The sequence below is a fragment of the Aptenodytes patagonicus genome, chromosome 19 (assembly GCF_965638725.1).
Source record: "Aptenodytes patagonicus chromosome 19, bAptPat1.pri.cur, whole genome shotgun sequence".
Taxonomy (NCBI): Eukaryota; Metazoa; Chordata; class Aves; order Sphenisciformes; family Spheniscidae; genus Aptenodytes; species Aptenodytes patagonicus.
Window position 1 is genome coordinate 9302441 of NC_134967.1, and position 22260 is coordinate 9324700.

The window sequence follows — 22260 nt, forward strand, 5'->3', positions numbered from 1 at the left end:
GTACGTACAGCGCCATAGGTGCCGGGGCCGGCCGTGGAGCGCGAGGCCAGGCCCACCTCCGTGCCCGCCCGTACCTCCCCGCAGGTGCGTGCCCGCGGCGCTGGGGGCAGGCGGCGCCGGGCCGCTGCCCGCCTCCGTACCCGCCTGGGGGTGTATAGGCGCGTGGGCCGCCCACGCCGCGGGGTGACGCCACGGACACGCGTGCTGCGGAGCACGCCCGGACCGCCGCGGCGGAGCGCACGGCCCGCGCCCGCCCACGCGCCCACCCCTACACCTGCGCGCGGCTGTCGGTGCCGCGCGGCGCCCGCGGGACCAGGCACCAAACACCCCCCCCCCCGGCGCACTCACCGCGCCCCGACGCCATCTTCTCGAGCCCCACCAACCTCGCGCCGGGCCGGGGGGGGGATGGACGCGCCGCCGCCGCTCACCGCCCCGCCGCCCGCGCTCCCGCGCCCCGCCGCCGCCCCTCTCCTCTGCCCGCCGACGGCGGGGAGATCCCGCAGAGGGGCGGGGCGCGGCGGCGGCGGCGGCGGCGGCGGAGGCCGTCCCCCCCCGCGCGGGTGGTCGCGCCCGGCTCGGCATCGGGTTACTAGGGCGATGGTGCCGCACGGCGGGGGGCGGTGCCTCGCCGCGGGGCCCGACCGGCGCTGCAGCCAATGGGGACGGCGCGAGGTTCCCGTCATTTGCATGCGGCGGGAGAGGCGGGCGGCGCGGCCAATCGGCGGCGGGCGGGGCGGGGCGGAGCCTGCCCCCCACGAGGGCGCCGCGGCGGAGCGGCGGGGAGCGGCGGACGCCGGGCAGGTGCGGGACCGCGGGGACGGGGACGGGGACGGGGAGGGGGACGGGGACGGTGCTGGGGGGGAGGGTGATGGAGATGACGATGGGGATGGTGATGGGGGCGATGATGGGGATGATGGAGCCCGGCGCGGCCGCGGGCAGAGGTACGGTAAGGCCACGCCGCCGCGCGCCCGTCCCCGGCACCGGGCCGGCGCTCCGGCAGCGTCTGGCTCGTAGCCCCGGGAGCGGCGGGGAACGATGCGCGGGGCAGCCGGTGCCCCTTCCCGCGGAGGGTCGGCTCCGGTCGTCGGCTGCGCCCCGGGCATCCTTCCCAGCGCTGCCGGGCGTTACCGGGGGGCGGCCGGCGCAGGCGCGGTCTCGGCGGCGCTCCGCGGGAACGGAGGAAGATGCTCGGGGCGCTGGATGCAACGCGCAGCCCCAGCCTTGCCCGCCCGGGCCCCGGCGGCGGCCGGCCTCTCCCTGGCAGCCCGGCGCCCGGGCCCCGCTTCTCCTGAAGGGCTGCGGGTTCGTGCACGGGCTCTTTCCTTCCCCGGCGCCGGCCAGCGGGGCGGCGCGCCTCGCTCGTGCCCCCGGTAACAGCCCCGCTCGCTCGCGGTCACCGGGGTGGCCCTCGGTCCACCACCCGGACCCGCCCGGTGGGGAGAGCGGGGCCCCTCGCCCTGCCGCCAGCTCTCTGCTGAGCAGGTCCCTCTCCCCGCGCAAGAAGCCCCGCTCTGAGCGGGGAGGATGGGTTTTGTCCACCCTTTTTTTATTCCCCGGCAAGGCAAGGTAACCCCGAATCGATGCTCCGCTTGCTGGTGGCCTGCAGCCCGTTGACGTTGCACCGGGGAGAGGCAGGCGCTTATACCCCGATAACGCGACGTGCTGCCAAACCCGCAGGAGAATGTAAATGTTGTTTTTTCCCAAAACACCTTCCCCTGTTTTGTCATCAGAGCCGCTCTGCACATGGCGGAGACAAAACCGTCGCGTTTTCTACAGAAGTCAGTGGCTTCATTAACCGAAATGACACGTAGGGTCGTTGGAAAGGAGGACCTTTCTCCCGTGTGCTGCGGAGGATTCCCTGTCCTGCAACCCAGCCGCCGCCAGCGCTCCCCTTGGGCTTTCCTTCAATTGTGTCCTAAACCCGTGGGTTTCTTTGGCTCGCGAGCCCTTCTCCAGCCTCTACTTTTTAAGGCTGTTTTCCTTGTGATGGGGGAGCCCCGTCGGTCCCGTGCCCACTCAGCCAGCGGCCGGGACCCCGTGCCGTTGTGGTTAACGCAGGCGTCCTGGGACTGTTCACACGGGCGCCTTGGGCTCTCGTCCCGGTGAGAGCCTCTCGGTAGAAGAGCAGAGCCCATGCTCTGCGCCGCTGGGAGGCGAGACCAGGTCGCTGCCGGCTTTGCATGGGCAAGGCATCGAGCCAGCTTTCCAGAAACAACAGGTTTCTTCCAAAAGCGTTGCTGGGAGCCGTGGTGCTGCGTGGTGGGTGAGTGCCGGAGCAGGCAGGCTGGGCAATATGTATCCAATATATATTGCATATATATACATATTACATATATGCAGTGATTCTCCTGCTGGTTAACAAGAAACGCCTCTGCTCGCAGCTGCTAATGGAAGATACGCAAGAGCTGCTTTTTGTATTATTTTTTATTATTATTGTTATTTTTATGAGGAGGGCAGTGGGGCTGGCCGTCGCCTCCCCGCTCTCGGCGTGTGGGTCGGACGCGCGGTGGAGCGAGAGCAGAAAACCTCAGCGTGCGGTTTCCAGCATCTGCTAGAGAAGCAAAGCCGCCGCCGTGCTGGTGCTGGGGAGCGCTCACAGGGTTTACGGCCTTCTGTGCACTGTTGCACGCTGCTAGCGGAGCTGCCGCAGCGTGGAAAGCGGGCGACCTGCGGGGATCACCCGCCCAGGTGGTGCCGAGAGGGTCCCCTTCAGTGCCAGCGCAGTTCGGAGCATGCAGCGTGCTTGCTGGCCCTGTCGGTGGCAGGACCGTGCCGGGAGGGCAGCAGAAGTGGCAGGATGCCGCAATGAAGCTGAGCAGGACTCGGTGGATGGAGAGGGACCGGTTTTTCCTAACTTACAAATGAAAAAAGCGCTCCTGCGCACTTCTGAAACCCTGACCCCTTTTTGCTGGCTTGGCCTCTGGTTTTCATGTTAAATCCAGCCGCTGGCCAGATCGGTGCTGTTATCACTCCAGGATTACAGTGCCATGCTGCCACCAGGGACCAGTGTGCTCCAATTACTGGGGTGTCTCTGAACCATGTGCTGCGGGGTGGACTTTTTGCCCAAGATGGCCAAAAAGCAAAAGCCGCCGAGAAGGCGCGATTGGCGCGCCTGGAGGAGGATGGGTGGCTGCCCCGTGGGATGCGGCGCCTGGGCGAGCCCCGGTGCTGGGAGGCAGCCCTGCAGCATTGCCTGCGGACACCCTTATTTTATTTTTTAAGAAAAACACTCGGTGTGACTTAAAGGCATCCGGTGATGGAAATGTCCATCTCCAGGCTCCCCCCAGCCACCGGACGAGCCTCCTCTCGCCTGAGCTGTGCAGGGGTGGCCGGCACCGGGTGGCAGCCGCTTGCTCACCCACGCATGCTGCCGGTGCTGGGCTGTGGCGCTGACACGGTTAAGGCACCAGCGGGATCCGGAGCCGGGCTGCACGCCACGGCTGCACGCCACCGTGGAGCCAAACTTGCCGAGTCAGGATGTGAGAGCGGCAGGGACGGCTCTGCAGCATCCCTGGGTGCTGCCGCATCCCGGGGTGCGGAGGGCTCGGCTTCCCCTCCTCCGCCAGACACCTCTTCCCAGGGACAGAGCAGGAATGGGGTAGGAACCAGCACCCACTGTGTTTGCCTCCGGCTATCGCAGCTGCTCGGCACCGGCATCGCTTTCCGAAACCTGCAGAGCCTCCAGCTCTGCTGGCAGCTGGGGTTTTTATCTCATTTGTTTTGCCTCCTGACTGCGCATCTCCGTTAGAGCACCGGAGCCAGGTAGGTGGGGTGCTGGGGTGGTTGGCGCCGCCGGCAGGTCTGCGGTGCCGTGGCGGTGGCTCAGCCGTGCCTGGCTGGGAGCCACGGCGCAGTGGGGAGCCTGCCCGCCAGCTCGCTGGGGAAGGGGCACATGCTGGCAGTGCTGCACATCGGGGACTGGCGGGTGCTGTGGGCCTGATGGACCCCGTTACTTTCGTGCTGGTGTATGTGATGGCAAAGCAGGAATAACCCCGTCTGACGTGTCGCGTGTGGTTTTGGGCTGTGTCATTGACTCGGGGAGCCAAGCAGCGCCGGGTGCCTGCGCTTCGGTGCGCACAGCATGATCACGGGCAACCTCACGTGTCGCAGCTAAATCCCCAATGCCTGCCTCGTTCGTTGTCTTAATGACCGGCTTGTAAACACACCCGAGCCCACCAGCCACGGTCAGAGGGAGCCCGCGCCGCGACGGCAGGCTGGAGGAACGCTGCTCTGCAGCAGAGGCTTCCCCGGGCAGAGGGAAGGGGCAGGGCTGCTGCTCTGCGGATCCCTGCAGCGCCGGTGCTGCGTGCCGGGGGCTGGGAGCGGCCGAGGGGTGCACAGGACCCAGCGTGGGGCATGAACAGAGAGGTGACAGCAGGAGGTGCCGGGTCGAAAGCCATTTGCAAGGCAGAGCAGGGCAGTGTGAGTAATTGTGCTAAAGTCACCTTTCCTGTGGCGTGTTGGGGGGGCAGCATTTGCTGAGAGTGCTGTTTGCAAACCTGGTAAAAAAGGGGTAGAAATACGGGGACAGGTACCCGGAGTGGGGAGATGCTCAGCACTGTCTCCACTGCATCCCTCACCTCAGCAGCTGGGAAGGATGATGGGGTGCCCGGGGCAGGGGTCCTGCAGCTCCCCTGACCCCAATGCCTCACCCTCGGGGGCTTAGGCTCATCAGTAGGTGTGGAGGCTCCGTCCCTATATTCAAATTAATGCTGTGTGCAGTTTCACCTCCTCTTGCTCTGACAGCAGCGTGTTTGGGAGGCTGTGGTCCGCAGACCATCCCCCAGGCTGGCCCAGCAGAGCTTTGGCTCCCGGGGGCTGCCCAGCGATAAATCCTCCCAGTGTCTCAGTGCCCACGCTCTCGTGCCCCGTCGTGCTGGTTGGGGATGGGGATGGAGCCCGGTGGGAGCACAAGCTTTCGGGGCACACTTGCACCTGGGTCCCAGGCGCATCCCGCAGAAGAAAACACTTTTCTTCCCTTTCCGTGCATCGCCCTGCAGAAACTCCTGCAGTTGCAGACTCACAGCTGAGTTTTGCCATGAGGAAGCTGAAGGTACAGGAGTGGTCTTGGGGAAGCACCAAACTGCCGGCATGGAGGGGACCGGGCTTTTGGCAGCGCTTTTGGCTTGGAGGACCCTGAGGGGTGGTTGACCCCGGGGGCCGGGATGCTCCACCGGACCCCGTGTCCCGGTGGTCCAGCGGCACTTGCCGGCAAAGTTCCTCCAATGCCAGCCACTGCGCTCAGTTCCCCCAGGATTACCAAGAGGTAACTGATGAGGGGCGTCGGGTCCTGCTGAAAATTGTGCAGAGCTGAGCTCATCGCACCACAGATCCCCAGGTTGCATAAACAGAGCCAGTCCTAAGCCACGCGATAAGTTTGAGCCTCGGTTTGTGGCAGTGCAAGCAAGGAAGCCGCACGGCTGCCCCCACTGCGGCTGGAGCAGGGGCTGTCCCTCCTGGAGGTGTCCCCCCCAGCTCGCTTCAGCTTCGTTATACTGCCGCTAATTAAGTGACACTGAGCAGGCATGAAGCGGCTTGCAGGAGCGTGCAAGATGCTGCCCAGGCCGGTGGCTACTGTTGAACTGCGTTGTTGCAGGCAGCTGCCCGCTGCCAGGCGAGGGCCGCAGGGAGCAGCGAAGGTGACATGAGCAGCCCCCCGGGAGAAGCCAGGGGGTTGCGATGACTTTGGGGGCTCAGCAGGGTCCTGCTCGGCGTGCGCAGTGCAACGGTGCGGGGCCGCAGGGGAGCAGCTCCCTCCTGTCCTCTCAAAAATAAACCTGGCTTTATTGAGCCTGCCTGATCTCTAGCCCTGGCCTGGCTGCGGCCAAAGGGAGCCGCGTTTCTGCGGCGCTCAGGGGAGGAGGGAGATGGGGCTCTGCACCGGGGGCTGCAGCGGGGCTGCAGCAGGGCCAGGGGCCGCAGCGGGGCCAGGGGCTGCGGTGGGCGGGCAGGCAGCTCCACGGGGACGGGCTCGTCTGCCGCAGCCGCTGCCATTGGGCCGCGTGGGCTGCAGGGGCTGTGCCGGGATGCAGGCACGCCAGGCCAGGATGCTGGAGGGATGCAGGGTGCGGGAGGGATGCAGGACGCAGGCACACCGGGCCAGGATGCAGGTGGGATGCAATATGCAGGCACACCGTGCTGGGATGCAGGAGGGATGCAGGATGCAGGCACGCCGTGCCAGGATGCAGGCAGGATGCGTGCCAGGACACATGAGCACGCTGTGCCCAGGGCAGCCGGGGAAGGAGCCCGGCGATCTCTCAGTCCCCAGCCAGGGGAAAAAGCAGCTCATGACCTGATGGCATTTCACAGGCCTAAAGAAAGATGGGTGAAATTTAAAAATTAGCCCCAGTTTTGTAGGGAAGTGTTGTGGTTTTCTGTGATACTGGAAACTGCTGACAGTGTTGCGGGGTGGGGAGCGGGAGCAGGATCACAGCTCCTTAGGGAGTCATGCCGGATGCCCCCCTGGCATGGGGATGGGGACAGAGAGGGTTGGAGGTGCCTGGGGGCGAGCCCCACTTTCCCTCGGAGCTCCTGCACCCCTGCTCACAGAGTCAGGTGCAGGCTGCGGGAAAAGCCAAGCTATTTTCCTTTCCTTGGCTTGTCCCTTGCAGAGGGACCCTCTGGGGGCTGCAAAATGTTTAATTTTTTAGGCTCGCATTTCTTCACCGTTTCCTGATATGTCATAAGACCTCCACAGCGCGGGTCAGTGCCTCGCTGCTGCAGCTGGGTTGCCCTGTGGCGTGCCCTGCTTGCCTCCCATGGGCAGCAAGGTGGGTAGCGAGGTGGGCAGCAAGCAGCCCCGCTCTGCCCTCCCCAGGAGCCCCAGAAGTTTGGGGAGAGCAACCGAGTTGGAGAATCGGCAGCACAGGGCAGGGGCGGGACGGGTTTGGGATTTGCGGCGGGTCAGGGTGGGAGCCCTGGGGTCTGGGGCTGGCAGGGCTGCCGTGCCCTGCCTGCTGCTGCCCGTACCGCTGCCCGTACCGCTGCCCATACCGCTGCCCATACCGCTGCCTGCACCGCACACCCATCCGGCTCGCGAGCTTCTGCAACAGGAAGCACCGTCATGTGCGCGCCCCAACAACCCCAGTTTCTTCCTCTTTTTCTCTTCCCCTGTGGCAGGGGTGAGGCGGTGAGCGGCTCCGGGGAGCCCAGGCTGGCTCCATGTATCCCGAATCCACCACTGACTCCCCGGCGCGACTCTCACTGCGGCAGACAGGCTCCCCAGGGATGATTTACAGGTAAGGGTGCGGGGCGGCGCTGCGGGGGCTCTGCAGGGCTTCAAACCCAGGGCCACGGCACCCCAAAACCGCCCAGGCACGCTTCGTGCAAAAACTTCCAGGACTGCAAAAACCCACATGGCAGCAGCAGCGTTTTTGGGCGCTGAGTCCTGTTATGGGAAGAATGGGTACTTTTGGGGAGCGTGCTGGTGCCTGCTGCACGGTGCCCCCCCGTGATACAGCACGGGTGGGCGCCACCGACCCTTCCCACGGCCGCCGGCTCTGCCGCTCGGTCCCGCTCCACCTTTCTAACGGGGTTTGTGGCATCTTTCTTCTTTCTCCCCTTTGCTGTCGGAAGCGCGAGGTACGGGAGCCCCAAGCGCCAGCTCCAGTTCTACAGGTAACCCAGCCCTTCTCCCTCCCCAAAATCCCTCCCAGCAAGCAGATGTGGCCGAAGTCCCGGCAGCCCCTGTCCATGCCCGGGCTGCTGCCGGCACGGGCGCTGCTGTCACAGCGCTGCCCTGCCCGCTGTGCAGGGGTCCCTCCGTGCGGGGCAGGCGTCGCTGGCACGGCACCACATCTTCGCCTGCTCGTGGGTTTGGCAGTGTGACGTGGGGACCCCACGTGGGCAACTGGGTAGGTGGGGGCCATCCTCACCGGGCTCCCCAAGTGGCAGAGCGTGGCCGGAATATGGCCGGAGGGCTACCGGGGGGCAGCCACTGTAGGGGAGGGCTCGGCTCGTTTCGGGGGGGATCATCCTGTGCCGATGCTGTGCTGGGAAGAGCCTGCTGGCTTTTCCCAAGGGCAGCTCCAGGAACCCAGCCAGCTGCTCCGCTGCTCCTTCCATTAAGAGAAGCGTCATTAAGTGGTACAGAAGGCAACACTTCTCCCCACCGCCTTTTACCATCTGAAGTGAAGGCGGCACTTTTCCCCGTGTACCGTGCCAGCAGCTGCTTCGGTGCTCCCGGGGCCACAGCAGCCCGGCGGCACTGGACTGGGTCCGGCACGGCCACGATGGGGCAGGGGACGGGGGGCTGCCTCCAAGGGAGCCATGGCCTCCCCACTCCATCCCCGCGTGCGGCAGGAGGAGGAGAGGCTGGCCGGCACTGGGTGGCTTGGTGGCACTGCAAGCGTGCCTGTCCCAGTGATGTGCCGCCACCGGCACTGCCAAGCCTGAGCCACGGGTGGGTTTTGGCTGCCAAACCAGACAGGCACAGCTGCGCACCTGAACCGCTGGACACATCTGGTGTGAAAGGCTCCTGAGGCTGACAGGCAGGAGCCAGCTTGCCCGTAGGCTGCCTGCAGGCAGCTTCGACCCTGCTGCCGTGGGGACCACAGGAGGGCTGCGTCCGCCACAGGGGACCGGCTCCGCTCCCCGATGGCCCCCGGTGCCCCCGGCTGTCCCCACCACCCCGTGTGCCGATGGCGCGGGACCTGTCGCTGCAGGGCGAGGGTCGGCTGCAGGCAGAGGCAGCAATGCCAGCATTATAAAGCAGCGGCGCATCCCCGGGCTTTTAGCAAAGCGGCCATGAATAATTTAGCTCCCCTTCGCAAGGAAGAAAATCCCCTAATAGGGCTAATGGAGCACAGCAAGAAAGCTGGGCTCTGGGGGGGCCCGTCGCAGCTGCCAATTGCTTTGGACGCCAAGTGCCGACACTCCCCTAATGCAAAAAAACCCGGCAGCCGCGCATCTCTTATAGCTGCCCCGGGGCAGCCCAGCCACCCAGAGCTTTTCTGTTGATGAGCAGCAACCCCGGCGCGCGGGTGAGTTGGGGCTGGCAGCGCGGGCGGCGAGCGGGGATGGGTACAGCCGGTGGTGCAGCCCACTGCGGGCAGCAGAGAGAATTTGCTGCACGGGGAAACTCGTGATTTGATGGCTTGGGAGGGGTTTCGTTTGGGGTTTGGGGTCTTTTTGGTTTTAGGCAGGCTGTTGGTTGCCAGCAAGTTCCCAGCTTGGCAAGCCAGGCTAGGCAGACACCTTTCCGAGTAGCTACCCTGCGCACCCGACTGTCACCCACTTGTTGTGCCCCCGACACATGCTAACGGTCTCCTGTTATCCTGCAGAGCCTGTATCCCATCCCCATCCCTGCTCCTTCCCCGCAAAACAGCCTCTCCCGCTTGGGCACGGCACTGCTTGGGCTTCGGCAGCTCCTGCAGCCCCCGCTGCTTCTCGTCCCTCAGGCAGCATCAGGATTTCTGCTAACAAACGGCCCATGGACGAACCCGCTGCCTCCGTGCTCTCTCCGCCGCCCCGTAACGTTGCTCAGCCGAAAATCAGGGAGGTGTTGAAATGAGGCGGCCAGTGGATTCCCGCCCCATTCCTCAAAGCAGCCCAGACCAAACCCCCTGGCTCCGCTTGCTGCAGCCATTTCATTGCAGCACAGCGAAGCTGTAGAGCAGTGCTGCAGCCGGCTCAGACTTTTCCCGGACGCTATCAGGCAAGGGGATCCCACCGGGAGTGAGGGGGTCCTGCCAGAGACAAGGGGATCCCCCCAGGGCTGGGCACTGCGCCCATGCCCGGCAGGAGCCACAGGCGCTGCCCTAATTAAAACCACCAGCTGCGGAGAAGGGCTGGTGCCGGCAGTGCCAGCTCCAGACTCCGGCTTCGAGGCACGGCGGAAGAGGAGGCTGGTGGCCAGGGTTCAGTTTGGCTTTGCCGCAGGAGAGGGGTCCCCTTTCCACATCTCCCTGCATTCCCAAGCCCTTGCTGGGTATTAGGAGGAGTGTGGGAGGGTCTCCAGCAGGGCTGGGTATCACAGGAGCCCCCCGGGGTTTTGGTCACCCCTTGCCAGCTGATGCTCCGTATCTTCTGGGTTTTCTTCTTCTTTTTTCTTGAGGTCACACCTCAATGGAAAAGTGCACTTTGCTTTTGGCTCCTGCTGCTGTAAATTTGAGCTTCGCAGGGAAAGAAAAAAACCACTGGTGGGAGCCTGGCTGGAGCCTGATGCCGGCGCAGCTCCGGCACGGTGCGCTCCCAGCTCCCAGTGGCCACTTCAGCACCAGCGCAGCGGTTTTGGCCCCGGTCCCCGCTGCTTCTTTCAGACACCGAGTGTGAGGGATGCTGCAGAGAGCGGCAGGGAAATCGATGCCGGTGCCACCACGGGCGAGATACCCACTGTAGAGGCGGCGAGCACCTCCACCGTGTGAGGAGCCCGCTCTGCGGCAGGCTATTTTCAGCAGCCTGCACCGGCTGGGAGGTCGCTGCCGCAGCTGCGGGGAAGGTGTTGGCTGGCAGCGCGGGTTGCGGCAGCTTGCCGCAGGCACAGCAGCTGCCGGCAAGCACCCGGCACCCATGGCCCCTCTGCGGATGCCCGCCCTCCGCAGGGAGCCCCACGGGACCACCTTTCCCATCCCGACCTCTCCCACCTGCTGGCACATGGTGCCGGATTCTCACCAGCGGCGCTTGTGCCACCGCTCGCCCTGCCCCAGCCGCTACCGGGGCCCACCGCGCCCCTCTCCAGGATGCAAACCAGTGGCAGCCCAGCTGGTGCGAGCTGGGAGGCAGCGCAGCTGGGGCACGTGCCAGGCTGCAGCGGGTTGCTGGGCTCGGGGTGGCTGTGGTGGGCATCCGCTGCAGCCCCAGCTGCTCGTTGCTGCCCAGCCGCGGGCAGCGCCACGTCCCTTCCCTGCCGCGCTGCCACCCTTGCCCTTTCCTTTGCTCCGTGGCTCCCCCACCAAGACTTTACTCTGCTGAAGGGACTGGCTTTGCCAGGGTTCCTGCTCTCCCCTCCCCGCGCCGCAGACCCGCCGCAGGTCCTTGCAAGGGCAGGTGCCACCGCTCCAGCATCGTGGCGCAGGCACGGGCAGGGCTCTGCCCCGAGCGGTGGCAGAGCCTGGCGTCGCAGTGGGGTGCTTTCCCAGCTCTCTCCTTAGCATCGCTGAGCGGTCGGCGGCAGGGCCAGCCCGCAGAGCCCACGCTTGGGCGGCGGGATGCTCTCCATGACGTACAGCGAGAGCCTGCGCAGCGTGGCCAGCCGGCACCCCCCTGAGTGGGGGCTGCCGCCGACCCCCCGGCCGGCAGACGGGCTGGAGCTGCGGCGGCTGCGGGACGTGCGGGCGGCGGCGCGGGCGAAGACGCTGGAGGAGTTCCTGCGGATGCACGGGCTCTCCCTGGCCGACGGCACTGCCCGCACCACCGGCATGAAGTACAGGTAAGCCGGTGTCTGCCGGGGCAGCGAACACGGCGAGAGCCGAGCGTACTCAGTCCGAAATGTGGGGACGGAGCAGGGGATGCTGCTTAGCACTGGTTTTACACCTCATCGGGGAAAAGCCTGGCCTGCAGGATTTCACTGGTTTCCCTGTGCTGTGCCGAGGTCGGGAGGAGCCGGCGCCCTTGGCACGAAAGGCGATCTCGCACGGCGTGTGCGGGAGAGGCTGCAGCAGGTCAGCACCGTTGCTTCTTGCTTGCTCGATGATCTTTGGTCTTCTCACTTGATTTTCCCTTTTGCTGTTGGAAAGTTGCAAGTGCAAACACACTCCGTGCTTTTAAAGATCAGGCAGTTGGAGCAAACAGCTACAGAGATGTTTTATCCGTCTGACGAGCGTTCATTGCAGAGCTGGCGCTCAATTAATTTTGCATGTGGGTCCCGGGCACGGCGCGAGGTGTCTCAGGATTTCAGCCGACTTTTGTCCTTCTCGTTACCTGCCCATGCCGGGGAGGACACACCAGGCAGCCAGAGCCATCGGCCATGGCTCCTCTGAGGGCACGGGGCTGGTTTTCCCAGCGTATCCCTTCCTGCTCTCCCCCAGCATCGCAGGTGGGGCGATGGGCCGGGCACCCCCAATAACCCAGCTGGGGCTTGGGTCGGGGGCACCAGGGCTGGGGACTGTGTCTGTTCCCCCCTGTGAAAATGCAGGGGTGCCCCTCGCCCCGCCGCTGCAGCGAAGCCCCCAGGGGCCGGTGGCTCTGCTGGCTCCTGCCGTGCCGTGCTGTGCCGCACCGCGGGTCAGGTTCCCCTCCGCTCACAATAACAGGTAACATTTACACAGTGGCAAGAGCCCATCTAATATTCATGGGGCGGTTATTTATTGATGGGGAGAGGCTGGCGCAGGCACCCCCAACAATGCTCCTTCGGGCATGTGCCCGCTGCCCCCAAAATCTCTGAGGTTTCTCCTCCTCCGGGGAGCTGCTGATTGCTGCAGGGTCCGCCTCACCCCGGGGCCAGAGCCAGAGCTGGTGCCGGCGGGATTACCCGGCTAAGGAGCTTTGCGGCAGAGGGAATCGGAGGAGATTACAAGATTTCTCATTAGGTCGGGGCTGAACGTGCGTAATGTTCCCCACAAGCCAAGCCCCGGCCCTGCTCCCTGCTCCTTACCCGGGGGGCACGGCCAGTGCAGGCAGCCAGCACGTGGTCCCGGCCACAAAACGGTGCTGTAGCATGGCCAGCTTGCGTCCCTCCTTCGTCAGGGGATGCTGGGCTGGGTTTCACCTCGATCCGCTTAGCTCGCGCTGGGTGAAATTTGGGGGGGCTGCGCCGCTGGGGCCGCGGCCCTGAGGGGGGCAAACTGGTCCAGCTTCAGCAAACCTCCGGGCTCTGCCCCCAGGAGAGCCGGCGGCATCGCCACCGCCTGTGCTCTCACCCCAGAACCGTGTATTTGGCGATGTGCAAGCACTCCTGCTGGGAGATTTTTGTTTCGGACTTGCATCCGCCTGAGAGGAGGGATGCTGTGCCGCCGCGGCGCGGCCGGAGGGAGGTAAGAGGCCCCTTCGCCCCTGCTGCGCCCCAAACCGGGGCTGCGCTGGAAGCTTTGCCCATGAGGGATGCCCAGCGGGGTGCGGGGGGGTCCCTTTGGGGGGCACCCACTGCGGCGCTCCCCTTCCTGCCCCCCCACCTGCCCGGGCGCCGCTTGCTCGCTTCCTGAGCTCATCAAATATTGAGGGCAGGAGGGCTGACGGGAGCCGGCTCCGCGCCCGCCGCCTCACAGCCCCCCGCCGTCACGTTGGCGGAGCAGCGGCGCGTGGGCACGCGGGAGGAGCTCCCCGCCTCACCCGGGGCTCCGGCTAAATTTAGGCAGCTGGCGCGGCTGCCCGCCGGAGCAGCATGCAGGTCTCCTTTGTGTGCTCCGAGCACAGCATCAAGAGCCGGAGCGCGGAGGACCGGCTGAACCGACAGAATGCCGGCAGCCCCAGCCTCGGCACCCGTGGCAAGTTCCGGGCGGTGGCCATGGTGGCCCGCAGCCTGGGGCAGCTCTCAGTGCAGAACGCCCCCTCCTCCAGCGAGTCCAGCATCAAGCAGCCAGGGATGAAATACCGGTAGGAGACGGGCGCGCTGCTCGGGCAGGCAGATTTGCTGCCTGCTCGGCTGCTTTCTCTGTTCCTCGTCGAGATTTAGGGGGTGGCAGGGAGGGTCTGGGGGGGCCGGGTGTGCTGCACTCCCCTAATCCCTGGCTCGCGTCCTGCTCCATAGGTTTCTTGGTGCTAAAAGTGCTGACCATGCACCTCCGTCGCCTTCCTCACCGTTTGCTCCTGTCCCCTCTCGGCACAGATTTGATCCAGCCTTGCGTAAAAACAGCAGGATAGTGGGGGGAAAGTGACCCTAAAATTTGGGGTAGGATTAGTAGTATCCTCGGCGCCTGCCGAGCCAGGCAGGCTGCTGAGCCAGGGGGGTCCGAGAGTCACAGCGCGTGTTAATCTGCGGGCTGCCATGGCATCCTTACGGCGCTGCCAGAGACTCACTGCCCTGCAAAGCGTGCACAGAGCTGCAAGCCAGGATTTGACCCTCGGCTGCCAGCAGTGGGTTTGGAAACGAAGGGTGACGTGTGCACCTTGTGCCCCCCCAGCCAGCACCCACTGGGTTAACGCGCTCCACGTCCCTGGCACTGGAGCAAAGCGCTGGGGGGATGAATGTGCAGCCAGGCACGGGGCTGGGGGCTCCCCGCCGGGTGAGCACGCATGCCACAGTCCAGCTGACAGCTGCTGCATGCCCTCGCTGCAGCCCAGATGAGACCGGCATTGGGCTGCGAAGTGCATCAGGCCGGCAGAGCGTGGGGATGAGACCAGCCATCACCCACCATCATTGTCCAAATCAGCCGCGTCCCCTCACCTGGGCGCTGGGGAGGGGTCTGGGACCACCCCCTCCGGCTCTCGAATGCTGACCCCTTGCAGTGGCAGTGCTGCGGCCACGTGCGGTGGCACCCTCCGGGCTTGGCGCTCGCACCCTGTGGTTGTGTCCCCATCCGGAGGAGGAGCACACGGGGGTTCCATCCTCTCCCAGGCGCTGGGTGATGGGCTCAGGGGTCCCCGCTGGCGGCTGCAGGGGGACAGTGGCGCAGGGGGATGCTCCGTGCAAACAGACGGGATGGGAAGACCGTGGCACAGCGCGGCAGATGCTCCTTCCCGCAGAGGCGGCGGGGGCTTGGCCTCCCCCAATACCTGCGATCTTCGTCGGGCGACCGGGCAAGACGCTTTTGGACAGGAAAGCCGGGAGCAGCGATGTGCTGCTCCGGGAGGACCCCGGCTGTGCCTCTGCAGCCTGGAATGGCTGGGACGGGGCTGGTGCCATCCCCTCCCTGCTGCAACCCCCCATTGTCGGGCCTTGAACCGCCGCCACCCCACGGCCGCAGCCTCTCCCCGCCGTGAAACGTTCTCAAAATAACGCAGGGTTGGGGGCGGAGTGTCCGCGCCTCCAGATGTTGGGCAATAACGTGGCGGCGTGGAAGGAAGATGCCCTGACTCGGCTCAGCCCGCGATTCACCACCACCACTGTCGAACCGCGGCTGCTCCCTGCCTGGCTCCCCGTGCCCGTGCCAGCGATGCCGGCGGTGGCAGTGCCTCCCGGTTGCTACGCGACACCCGCGCGGGCGAGCTGCCGCGGCTCACCTACACTTTATTTATTTTAACGCTCATTGCTTGAGCCTTTGTCATTTTTAACGAGAAACTGACTCTCCATCACTGCAGCGAAGGCGTCTGCCAGCCTGGCCTCCTTCCCCAAAGCTGTTCTCCGGCTCCTTGTGCCGGCCAAATTTTCAGGGGTGCTCCATTCCTCCGGGATGCCGCTCTGCTCCCAAGCACCCTCTCCCTGTGCGAGACCTGTGCTGCCCTGTGCCGCGCCGCAGAGCACAGGCACAGCTCATGCCACGTGTGGGATGCTCCAGGCCTGACCGCTGGCATGCCATCTCCCCCTGCTCCTGCCCCTCCTGCTGGCGGAGGAGCCGGACGCCCCGGCCTCATCACGGGAGCCGCTTTAACCAGGTCACTGCCCACTGCCACTCTCGATTACCCTGCCGGGCACGGCAATTATTTTGTGTGCGGGAAACAGGATTGCTGCGCCGGTGCTGGCCGTGCCGCCGGCGAGTTGCAGTGTGCCCGGCCTGGAATGGCTTTTTAATCAGTCGCGGGGGGACCCTCGCTGTGGGACTGTCCACAGTCGGGGATGAGGATGGGGATGGGGATGGAGATGGGGACCAGGGATGGGGATGGGGACCGGCACTGGGTACCACGACTCACTGGCAGGCGGATGCATGAGATGGCGTCTTGGGGCTCTGGCAGCTTTCCTAACAGGTCTCTGTCTTGCAGGAACCTCGGGAAGTCTGGGCTGCGCGTGTCCTGCCTGGGCCTGGGTAAGTGCCAGGGTTTGCCACGTCCCCTCGGCGGCTCCTCCATCCCACGGCTGCTGCCGGTGCTCCCCGGCAAGGGCGGTGCTCGCCTGCTCCAGCAATGCTTTGTGAAGGGAAGGAAAGGGTTTTCCTCCGGCCCGGCGGTGGTTTTGAGATGCAGCCCAGAAGTTGTCAAATTATTTTCTTTTTTTCTCCTCCAACATGATAGGAAGTGACCGGGCTGTGCTGGGAGCGCCGTGCCACACACGGCGGGGCCAACTGCAGCCACCATGTGCCGGGGCTGTGCTGGGAGAGCTGGGGTGGATGGCCAGGGGCTTGGGGCGGCAGCGTTCAGTGCTCGCCATGCTCACCGTGCATGCACCCTCTCTCCTCCGCAGGGACGTGGGTGACTTTCGGAGGGCAAATCACAGATGAGGTAAGGATCGTGCCCCGTCCCTCCCTGGCCTTTCCCGAGTGAAGCGGGGAACGGATGGGGACAGCACAGCTACGGGTGCTGGTCTCAGAGCCTGTGGTGTGCCAGAGCTCACCAGCACTCGTGAGTGTGCGCCTCTGCGCTCCGGCTCTCAGCCACCCCCTTCGCCAACCCTCCCCGCTCTTCTCTTCCAGATGGCAGAGCAGCTGATGACTTTAGCCTACGACAACGGCATTAATCTCTTCGACACGGCAGAAGTCTATGCCGCTGGCAAGTAGGTACCCCGCTTCGGCAGCAGTACAAGGGGCCTCATCCTGCGCCCTGGCCTCCAGCACCTCCGAGCTGCGGCAGCGCTGGGAGCCTCCCGGGTTTGCTGGCTGCAAAGCGGCTGCAAGGACAGGGCAGCAAGTGCTTGCTTGTGGGGAGGTGATGGCTCGTGCGGTCCCGTGCTGCCTGTGGCTGCCTGTGGCTGCCTGCACCACGCAGGCGTAGCCATGCACCCTCCCCAGCATGGCAAGCAGTGGCTGCGCCTGGGGCACAGTGGCCTGGAGGCATCGCAGTGTGCCCACTTAAAAATAGCAAGCTCACGCGTCAGGGAGCAGTGCAGCTCTGCACGCTGCAGCTGGAGGGGGAAACGGTGTCCCCACAGCCACCGTGTTTGCCTCAGTCTTCCGGGGACCAGGGCCATCCCTGCTGGCTGCCACAGCTCCCTGTGGCCACAGCAGCCAGGGCGCTGGTGGCTGACATCCCCTTCCCTTGTAGGGCCGAGGTGGTGCTGGGGAACATCATCAAGAAGAAAGGGTGGAGGTAAGCCGACTTCATTCCTGTGTGGCGAAGCCATCGCCGTGGTGCTGATGGGCTGGGGAAAGCTGGCAGAGCAGCCCTGGGCTCCCTCCCGTGGGCAGGGAGCAGGCAGGCAGCAGGCAGGGCACGCGGGGCTTTGTGAGTGCCGCTGTCGGTGACTCTCTCTTTCTCCCTGCAGACGGTCCAGCCTGGTCATCACCACCAAAATCTTCTGGGGAGGAAAGTAGGTAGCGCACCTGCCCCGTGGAAGAGTGGCCAGAGCGCACCGGGCTTTCACCCACCTTTCCTTTTCCAGGGCCGAGACGGAGAGGGGCCTGTCCCGAAAGCACATCATAGAAGGTAGGGATGCTCGCCGGGTGCTGCTGGCCTCGGCGCCAGGCTGTGCCTGCACCAGCTGCCTCACCGGCTGGTGGCACAGAGCCTGGCACGCCTGACGGTCCCATCGGTGCGGCAGGTCTGAAGGCGTCGCTGGAGCGGCTGCAGCTGGAGTACGTGGACGTGGTGTTCGCTAACCGGCCTGACCCCAACACACCGATGGAAGGTGGGTGCCGTGCCGTGGTGCCGTGCTCCTCCCCGCCGCCTTTCATCGCCGTCACAGTTGGTTTGCACCAGGCTTTTATTTCAAGGGCGTTTTCCTTTCCCAAGCAGAAACAGCCCCTCCGCCGCCATGGTCAGCCCATGCCACGGTTAAGCCTCTGCTGCCCCCAGCCTGGCGCCGGGACCCCCCTCGGGCCGCAGCAGGGGCGGGTTGGTGGCACGGCGGCGGGTTGATGCCCCCATCCCAGTGAGCTGCTCGCTCCGCTCCGCCGGCAGCAGCCGACTCCGCGCTCTCTCAATCTCTCTTTTATCACCAGGGGACCCATTTAGTTCCTCCAAGTCCAGGACTTTCATCATAGAAGGTACTCCCTGCCCGCACTCTGCCCGCCAGCCGCCGCCTGTGTCCCAGCGGCACTTCCTGGGGCAGAACCCCGACTCCTCTGAGGTTTCCATCCCTGTCCCCCCCACCCCAAGCAAACCCCGCCATAAAATGCACAGGCAGTGGCAGCACAACAAAAACACCCCCTGCCCCTTCAGACCATCATGCAGTTAAAGGGGAAAGAAGCAAAGAGGCTCCCCAGCCTCCCCAGGGTCCTTGCCACGGGGCACCCTTTGCAGCCGTGCCAGGGACCGCGGCAGGGTCCCTCCTCACCGGGGCAGCTGTGAGCATGCCAGGGCATGCGCTCCGGTGCCGGCCAGGCGAGCCTCGTGCCCATCGCTCTCCCCGCTGCCTGCCTTTGGCTGCAGGAGTGTGCCTTGGCTTGGCCCCAGCCTGCATGGCTCAGGGTCGGCTCCCCCCAGAGATCCCCCGCGCCCCTCGCATGGGCTCCGGGGTTCCCTCCCTCTCCTGGGTCTCGGTGCACGGGCGATGCTTTGGGTCCCTCCCCCTGCAGCGGTGCCAAGCGCAGCACCAGTGCTGGTACCCTGCAGGGCATGGGGCCAGTGCCAGGAGCTGAGCAGCTGCTCTCCATGCTGGGAGAGCCCCGGCATCGCCAGCAGCGTGTCAGGGCCGGCCATGGTCCCCGGCACGTCCCAAGCGGCTGCTCCCTCGGTCCCCGTCCTGCTCCTTCTCCAAAAGCATTCTCTGGACACAACCCAGCTCCCGCCTCCCGCCTTGGTGTTGGGGAGTGGGACGCTTGCCAGCCGTCGGCACGGCGCGAGCCCCCTCCTGCCGGCGCGGCGCCCTGCTAACCCCTACCTGCCGCTCTCCCCTTCCCTCCTGGCAGAGACGGTGCGAGCCATGACCCACGTCATCAACCAGGGGATGGCCATGTACTGGGGGACCTCACGCTGGAGCTCCATGGAGATCATGGTAGGGGCCCGGGGGGCCGGGGGCAGCTGCAGCCGAGCAGCCCCGGTGAAGCCGGTGATGCTGATTTAATTAGACAGCAGCTGTCAGGAGCCAAGCGCTTGCAGATGTGCTTGAGCCTTAATTGTTTTTTGGGGCAGCTCCCAGGGCTCGGCTGGGGGGCTCGTGGGGGGGTTGGCAGGGGGCTCGGGGGGGCAGCGGGGCGCTGAAGGTCCTGGCTCTTCGGCAGGAGGCATACTCGGTGGCCCGACAGTTCAACCTGATCCCGCCGATCTGCGAGCAGGCCGAGTACCACATGTTCCAGCGGGAGAAGGTGGAGGTGCAGCTCCCCGAGCTGTTCCACAAGATAGGTATGGCGGCGGGGGTCCCGCCCTGGGCCCCCGCCTCGCACAGCACTCCCCAAAGCCCGGCGGTGCTGCGGCCAGGTGGGGCATGGCGCCTGTCCCCAGGGCCGGCCAGCCCCTGTGCCACGGTGCCTGGGGGAGCTGCGGGGGCAGCAGTGTCACCCCCCGCTCTGCTCTGCCCCCAGGCGTCGGAGCCATGACCTGGTCCCCGCTGGCCTGCGGCATTGTCTCGGGGAAGTACGATGGGGGGATCCCCCCCTACTCCCGTGCCTCGCTGAAGGTGAGCCCAGCTGGGGCTGGGGGGATCGCAGCAGGACGGGCAGAGCCGGGGGAGCGGGGTCAGGGGCGTCGCAAGGTCCCTGTGGGAGCAGGAGGTCCAGGAGCCATGGTCTGGGGAGTTTGGGGCTGCCCTGCCTGCGCAAGGTCCCAGTACACCCCAATCCCACCATCACACCCCCTCCGAGCCCCCTCTCGCCCCCCAGGGATACCAGTGGCTGAAGGACAAGATCCTGAGTGAGGAGGGCCGGCGGCAGCAGGCAAAGCTGAAGGAGCTGCAGGCCATCGCCGAGCGCCTGGGCTGCACCCTGCCCCAGCTCGCCATTGGTAAGGGGGCCGGGGGGCCATGGGAGGGGCGCGGGGGGGGAACACCGGGGGCGGCTGGCCACGCTCAGGCTCTGCTCTCCCTCCTGCCCCAGCCTGGTGCCTGCGCAACGAGGGCGTCAGCTCCGTCTTGCTGGGTGCCTCCAACGCCGACCAGCTGATGGAGAACATTGGAGCAATACAGGTCAGTGTTCCCCACCTTGTCGACACGCCGGCAGCGCACTGCGGGAGGCTTCGCCGCAGGGAAGCGAGCAGACCCTGCTCACGGGGCGTTAACAGAGCAGCGCCTGCCTGTGCGTGCTTTGCTACTGCAGTACTACAATGCACAGTCCTGCAACGCTCGCTGCTGCAACGTACTGTGTAGGAAAAGGAGACTGTGAACCTCACTCGAAACAAAAATTACGGGTTTTGCTTGATCCGAAGCTGAGCAGCAGAGACGAGGCTTTGCTGGGCTGAGAAGGCAGGGGATGAGCCTGACCCAGGCTTTCCATAACTGGGTTGCTCAGCCGGCAAGCTGGGGCTTGTAGCATCAAGGTGGCGGGGTGCAGGCGGCGAGCGCAGCACAGCCACGTGCTGCCCACGGCTGTATCCTCCCACGTGCACCAGCGGCACGATCCTGACTCCCAACGGCATCCCCCATCCCCCACAGGTCCTTCCGAAACTGTCATCTTCCATCATCCACGAGATCGATAGCATCCTGGGCAACAAACCCTACAGCAAGAAGGACTACAGATCCTAAGCGCGCACGCAAGTGCGCTGCCCGCCGCGCAGCCCTCGCCGCCCGTTCGCTTGCTTACGCTTTGTTGGAGCAAAGTGGAGAGTGTGGTTTGCACCATGAGCCCGACACACCGCGAGCGCTGAGAGCCAGCGCTCCCGCCCACGCTGCCCCGGACCATCGTACCGCTGCCACCCGACGTGGCTCTGGAGTGCAGGGACGGCCGCCGGCAGGGAGCGTGCCAGGACGAGCCCCGAGCTGCCCAGCCACCCTGCCCGCAGCCGAAGCCACCGTGGGCGCCGCCGGCGCGGCGTGGGGGCCTGTTGCATGCGTCGCTCCCGCCCCCTGCATTGCTGGAGGCGGTGGGCGCAGGGGCGGGCGGGGGGGTGCGAGCGGGTGCTGTACGCCCACGAGGCCGACAACACGAAGCTGTTCCCCAGCCTGCGCCCCAGCCCCTCGCCTCTGCCCTGCCTGCGCTGCAGCGGCGCCAGCACCACCAACCTGGCACCGGCACCATGGGGGCTGCAGTCCCGTGGGAGCACCTGCTCCCGAGGTGGGGGGGGGGAGGGCATGGGCTCTGCCTCCTGGGGGAGGGGAGGTGGGATGGGGTGGGGAGGGGAGGGTGGTACCCCTGGGGGGGGGGGGGCAGCCCCCCACGGCCACAGCCGCCTGCCGAGGGAGCCCGGGGTGCCGCCGCCCACCTCCAGCCTTGGCCGAGCACAGGGGGGCTTTGGGGGGGGGCGGGGGGGTGAGTGTGTGTGTGTGTGTGTGAGTGTGCGTGCACGCAGGAACACACGCGTGTACACGTATGGATATGCATGTATTTGTACATTTTATATACCTGTGTGCATACATCTATATGCATATCTATAAGCAGCTGTGTAGATACAATATCTACACCTACCTTTAGCTGTACTTACACAGATGTATCTATATATGCACACACATACATAAATCACAAGTGTGTATATACATACACACATACATCTACAGCTGTATATATAGATGTAGATCTATCTCTACCTGTATCCCTATATTGATATCCTTATAGATATCAATACCTATTTATATATCTTGATCTATGTACGTAGATATATATGCACGCATCTATAAAAATTACATATGCAATATGTATACAAACACAAATGTAGATATGTATTTGTGTACATACATACATATATATCTATATAGCTACAGGTATATATCCATATATGTAGATATATGGATATGTACTTATCCATGTAAATATATTGATATAGTTACATATATATTTGTATGCATATATATGCACACATATATGAAAATTACAAATAGATATATACATGTGTGTATATACATATATATGTGCAGATATATCTATATCAACACCTAGCTATATAACTATATACTCACATCTATACCATATATGAACATATGCCTATATATATACATGGACATATACATGCTTGCAATTTAGATATCGCTATAGAAATATATATATATGTATGTACTCTGTGTAGAAACACACATATCTTTGCCAATACCTATCTATATATATACACACACGTCCCTATATACACACACACAAAAATATAAAAATTACAAATTTATGTAAATTTATGTACAAAACTTTAGCTCTACGCATAGACATGCGTGTGTGTGTGTGTTTATCCACTATATATGTAGATATAGCTATACTTATATCCCTACCATAAACGTGTGTGTGTATGTATATAAATATGGGGCGGGGAGGTGTATGTGTATACACGCACACACACATCACAGAT

The 22260-nt window shown here is 64.2% G+C and overlaps 1 protein-coding gene across 6 annotated transcripts; it reads left to right on the plus strand.

Moving 5' to 3' along the window:
* The first annotated feature begins 761 nt into the window (after positions 1-761).
* On the plus strand, positions 762-20940 carry KCNAB2 (potassium voltage-gated channel subfamily A regulatory beta subunit 2). Of its 6 annotated transcripts, none has more exons than XM_076356149.1 (16): positions 762-801; positions 7120-7238; positions 7576-7617; positions 15733-15776; positions 16151-16188; positions 16380-16459; positions 16948-16992; positions 17168-17212; positions 17285-17328; positions 17444-17530; positions 18753-18838; positions 19065-19185; positions 19365-19459; positions 19662-19782; positions 19875-19963; positions 20429-20940. In XM_076356149.1, exons 2-16 carry the CDS (start codon positions 7162-7164, stop codon positions 20516-20518), a joined length of 1104 nt encoding a protein of 367 aa, XP_076212264.1. In that variant the 5' UTR covers positions 762-801; positions 7120-7161; the 3' UTR covers positions 20519-20940. The 6 variants fall into 6 exon arrangements, with proteins under 6 accessions (XP_076212264.1, XP_076212266.1, XP_076212263.1 ...); XM_076356148.1 differs by lacking the exon at positions 762-801 and adding an exon at positions 3436-3762; XM_076356150.1 differs by lacking the exon at positions 762-801 and adding an exon at positions 4342-4422.
* The last annotated feature ends 1320 nt before the right edge of the window (positions 20941-22260 follow it).

What these genes read in the sequence shown, in the direction of transcription:
- KCNAB2 (XM_076356152.1), top strand. Translation starts at nt 11,148, where the DNA reads ATGCTCTCCATGACGTACAGCGAGAGCCTGCGCAGCGTGGCCAGCCGG. An exon ending in GAGGGCAAATCACAGATGAG is followed by an intron (nt 16,189 to 16,379) that starts GTAAGGATCGTG and finishes CTTCTCTTCCAG; the next exon opens with ATGGCAGAGCAGCTGATGAC. An exon ending in AAAATCTTCTGGGGAGGAAA is followed by an intron (nt 17,213 to 17,284) that starts GTAGGTAGCGCA and finishes TTCCTTTTCCAG; the next exon opens with GGCCGAGACGGAGAGGGGCC.